Below are 5,233 nucleotides of genomic sequence, written 5' to 3' on the forward strand. Positions count from 1 at the left end.
CGTAGAATACGCTGCAAGGGAACAGTGGGTTAGGTAGGCGAGGACCGCCCGAGACCCGTGGCTTTCGCGGCGGTGCGTGGGCCTGCCGAACGGTGGCCTCGACTTCCGCGGGCCTCCACAGCCCCGCGGCTTCCGGACTTGGTCGTTACGGTCCAAGTCCACAGCGCCTTCCGCACAGCTCTGCCGATCAGTCTATTTTTGGAGAGGCCGTCATAGCATTTCCGGAACCTCAGCCGGAAGCTAGGGATGCGGAAGCTACAATCTCACGGACTCTCGCGACGAAGGCCTAGCCGCTCGTTCCCCGCCCCCTCCACTCCCAACTCTGTACGTCAGAGGTAGGCGGGCGTTAGCGTACGCGATGTGCGCGTGCGCAATCGCCCAAGCTCGCCCCGGCGCAGGCGTCTTTCTGGCCAGTCGCGCGTGGGCTGAGGCCCTGGGCGGGCGTTGCGAAGACTTGTTTGCTTGAGTTTGGACCCTGCGACAGTTCTCAGTTCCCTCTCGGTGGGGCGGGTGCGCACCCACGTCAGGCGAATGGGCAGCTAGACGCAGGCCGGGGAGCGTGGGGCTGCCGACATGAACTCGCCCGTGGACCCCAGCGCTCGGCAGGCGCTGAGGAAGAAGCCGCCGGAGCGGACTCCTGAGGTAAGGCCGGGCACTGGCGCGCACCCCTCGACCCGGACCTGGCCGTTGTCTCGCGCCGGGTGATGAGCACCTTTCCTGCCGCTCCCAGCCGGGGACTTCCTGGTACCTCTGATAGGAAAGCACCGTTACTGTGCGCTGGCTTCTGAATTCGTGTGTGCTCAGGTGGGCTGAAAAACAAGCTGGGAATTGGGATGTGTAAGAGACAGATGAGACTGTAGCCAGTGCGTGCTGTGCTCTCAGATACCGTACAGCTGCCCCCCGAAGTTTCCCAAGTCCGCATCAGACTCTGCTCCCGCCAGACGCTAAGTTCCGTGGCAGGTGAAGCGTGTGGGGTAGTTCTCCAGGTGCATTTTCTAACTGACCGTGGGAAGGAAGCTTCAGATTATTTTCTAAGTTTTCTTGGTTTGGAGACGTTGCTATAATCTTAGTGGTCATGTGTATTATACCAAAAGGGGGTAAAAAAAAAAAATGGAACGGGTTGTTTTATTTGAAGTTGCAGTAATTGAAATTAAATGCTTTAATTCTTAGTCACAGGAGCTTCAGATCTGTAGTGCTTTACATAGAAAAATCTCAAAACTTTGGGCTACCTCTCTGGAACATGATATCGTTAAAGCCGTAACTGAAGCTGTGATGAGTCTAGCTTGCTAGTCTTTGCGTAGAAACAAGGCTTTTTTCTTTTCTTTTCGCCACTTGTCAGGCGTTACCTTTTCCCACTTGTAATCCCATGAATCAGCTTTTCAGTGTTGGTGAAGATTATTGCAATGTGCACTCTAAGTTTTATTTACAAACAGTTGAACGATGAGGTGAAACCCGTTTCTCTTCGGGGCCGTATTACTTAATTTGAAATTGAGTTGTTTAAGCAGAGGTTTGTGAAGTTATGCTTGGTCGTGTGTTCTGCGTTAAGGACTTTTATCTCGTTTTACTGCAATAGCAACATTGGTGAAGGGAATGTTAACTGCTTAGGTTCATTGGTTCCCCTTTTGAATGAGTGTAGAATTTGGGTTACTAATAAATCAGAGCTGCTATTGATAGTTTATTGGTGGTTATCCAGAGATGCTATTGATAGTTTATTTTGATAAAGAATTCGATGGAATTCCACAAGTTCATTTCTGCTGTCAGAAGTTCCTTTTAGTGGACTTCTAAGATCTGTTACAAATATATTCATTTGGTAATTATTCATTGCCAACCTGTTCAAGGTTTTACTCTGTACATTAGGGAATTTTAGTGAACAAAATAGACAGGACCTTATAGTTCTTACAGGTCTGATGGATTAAGGAATGGAGAAGATAGGTGATAAATATGTAATATGCTAGCTAGTAATGGCTATTTCAGATAGCAGGATAAGGAGAATGGGGAAAGGGAGGATAAGATAGATTATAGTTTAAATGAAGTAGTTCCTATTTATTGTCCGAGGTAACTTGACTTTATTGTCGTTGAATGAAACTGGGTATCCCTGTATAGCTCACAGTAACCTGGAACCATAAATTTGTCAGCACTTTGTGTAAAGATGGCAGTGAACTCCACCAGACCTAGTTTGGGGGATTTGACTTGACTTGATGAACATTCTATTGGTGGGTGTGATGGGATTATGTGTGGAGTTTTATGAGGAAAAAGCTTTTGGAAACAGAGGAAATAGTCACTGCAAAGACACTGTCTTGAGAATGTTCACATTCCAGGAATAGCAAGGAACTCTAGAATTGTGAGGAATGAGCGGGTAGGAAGTCCTAGATAGTGCTGCAAGATAGGACATACCATGTGAGACTTTCTAAACTATGGGTTGTTCATTTATTTGTGTATTTATTTATTTATTATATTAGTTTTATTTGCAGTGAAATGAGTGAATTAGCATCTAAAGATTTGAAGCAGAGGAATGAAACTATTAAATTTTTAAAAAGACTTTGCTATTTTGTAGAGTGTAGACTGGGTGGGAACAAGAGTAGGAATAGGAAGTTAGAAGCTATTGCATAAATGGGGTAAGAGATGACAGTGATGGAGGTTCTGGAAGGCCATCAATTTCTGGAAATATATTTGATGTTTAACCAAGAACATTTGTCAATAACACATTAACATTTGTCAATAAACCGAAGAAAAGACAAGAATTGAACGTGGTTACAGAGTTTTTGGTCTAAATAATTATGGAGTATTGGAGTTGTTATCAAAGACAAATTGAAGAGCAGTCAGCAGTGGTACAGTGCACATCCAGTGTTCAAGAGGGCTTAATCCTCAGCACCATAAAACAGAAATACAGGAGATTTACTAGAGTTGGTTTTGAGAGGGGGGAAGATCAGAAATTATGTTTTGAATATGTCTAGTTTAAAATATCTGTTCGAAATGCTGGAGTAAAGAGTTACACATAAAAATTTATCTTTCTAAGAGAAGGCTGGACTATAGAGTTAAAATTTAGTCATGGTTCTAGACATTATTTTCAATTGGGAGAATGTATGAAATTGCCAATATAGAGAGTATACATAGAGAATTGAAGAGGTGTTAATATTTACAGTCATTGGGTTGTAGACGTTATTTTCAGTTGGGAGAATTGTGAAATTAGCAATATAAAAAGTATTCATAGAGAACAGAAGAGATCTTACACACCGTGATGCCAGCACTTGGGACTCTGAGGAGGAAGATTTTGCCACTGGTTCCAGGCCTGCCTGGTATGAGTGAAGGTGGCTGTGGAGGTGTGTGGGTGTGCCTTGTCTTAGAAAAAAAAAAAAATGACAGAGTGAAAAGGTAGATTAAGAAACAGATAGAAGCTGGCGCAGTGCATGCCTGTAATCCCAGCACTAAGGGAGGCAGAGGCAGGTATATCTCTGTGTGTTCCAGGCCAGCCTGGTGTACAAAGCAAGTCCAGGACAACCAGGGCTACACAGAGAAACTCTGTCTCAAAAAACAAAAACAAACAAAAGAGGCAGATAGAGGGGCTAGAGAGAGAGGTCAGCCATTAAGAGCACAGGCTGCTTTTCAGAGGTCCTGAGTTCAATTCCCAGCAACCACATAATGACTCACAACCATTTATATTGTGATCTGATGCCTCTTCTGTCATGCAGGCATACATGCAAATAGAGTACTTAAATACATAGAATAAGTAAATAAATATTTTAAAGAGAGAAAGAGACATGCATACTCCCAGAGTATCCTGGTGTCATGGAAGCCAAGTTAGTAAAAATGAGTGGGGCAGGAGTATAGCTTCGTTGTAGAGCATTTGTCTATCACATATTAAGGTTTGGGATCAATTCTCAGGTAGAGTTGGGGACTTCTATTTTTAAAAACTTAAGCATGATAATGTATGGCTGGAATGCCAGCATTTAGGAAGTGGAAGCAAGAGACTTAAGAGTACCAATCCATTCAGTCTGGGCTACATAAGACATGGGCTACATGTCTCAAAAAAACCCACAAAAAACAAAAACAACCCCCTCCACACAAAAACAAAGTTATAATGGAAGGGGATAAAATTCATTCCTTTAATTTAGTTTTCCTTGAATGTGTGCTGAGTGCACAGCATGTGAAAATATAAAAATGGGTCTCATTGTGGTTTGAATTTGAAATTCACCCTACCATGCAGGAGTGCACGCAGGCAGGCACACATGCAAGCGCTAATGCAGGAATCAGTGAATGCGCCTGTGTTTCAGTACCTTGTCTCCAGCCGGTGGCACTGTGTTTGGGAGGTTGTGGAACCTTTAGAGCAGATGGCATGACTGGCAGAAGTGGGTCACTGGGGATAGATCTTTCAGTTGTAGTCCAACTGTACTTTTAGGCTGAGCTGGCTGTCTCCTTGTTGATCAACAAACATGAGGAGCCTTTGCCTTACTCTCTGTCCCTCTTTACTCCCAACACAGATTGGCCCACTTTTGCCATAGTGCATTCCTTGTCATGATGGACTGATAGACCCTGAAGGTAAAAACCAGAATAAGTCTTTTCTCCCTTAAAGTGCTTCTGGCAGGTAACAAGTCAGAGTGTAAAAGTAGCCGATACAGTGGTGTGTTTGTTTTTTAGACAGGGTCTCACTGTATAGCCTAGGCTGTCCTCTAAATCATTATCTTCTTGCCTTAGCTTCTAAAATTCTAAGATTACAAGTGTGTGCCACCTGCCAAGTTTAGGATCGGTGTTTTTATAACTTTGTAAAAAATGTTAAAAAAAAATGCTAGTGAACTAGACTATGAGTGCAAGTGTGACATTTAGATCTCTCTAACAGTTTTTACTTCTCTAGCTGTTTGTCCTACTTTATGGATCCAGGTTTGACAACACAATGCCTTTCCTGTGTTTTCTAATTTGCTTTTCTATTTTTAAAGGATTTCTTATTGGGAAACGAGGGCTTAAGTGCTGTTTTTGGTAATTAAAAATATTCTAAAACCACAAAAACTATTAAAGGGAGATGGGCTCAAGTAGAAGATCTAAGTAGTGTGTATGGGACCTGGATGTAGTCTCCAGCACAGCCAAAGTCAGGTACACATGTTTGTAGCACTTATATTCAGAGAAGCTGAGACTTTTGAATTACTTGAGCATACAAGTTTAAGTCTAAGCCAGACAATGTAGTTGAAACCATGACACACACACACACACACACACACACACACACACACACACACACACA

The 5,233-nt window shown here is 43.3% G+C and overlaps 1 protein-coding gene across 1 annotated transcript in view; it reads left to right on the plus strand.

Annotated features, from left to right (window-relative positions):
- Positions 1–438: 438 nt before the first annotated feature.
- The window catches only part of Rapgef6 (Rap guanine nucleotide exchange factor 6), a 116,780-nt gene continuing 111,985 nt past the window's right edge, over positions 439–5,233 (plus strand). Inside the window, exon 1 of the mRNA XM_055602841.1 lies at positions 439–642. Within this exon, the coding sequence (XP_055458816.1) occupies positions 574–642 (69 nt within the window). The 5' untranslated portion in view covers positions 439–573. The remainder of the gene's footprint in view (positions 643–5,233) is intronic.

This window comes from Psammomys obesus, unplaced genomic scaffold (assembly GCF_907164565.1).
Source record: "Psammomys obesus unplaced genomic scaffold, mPsaObe1.curated_primary_1811, whole genome shotgun sequence".
In the NCBI taxonomy this organism is placed as follows: Eukaryota; Metazoa; Chordata; class Mammalia; order Rodentia; family Muridae; genus Psammomys; species Psammomys obesus.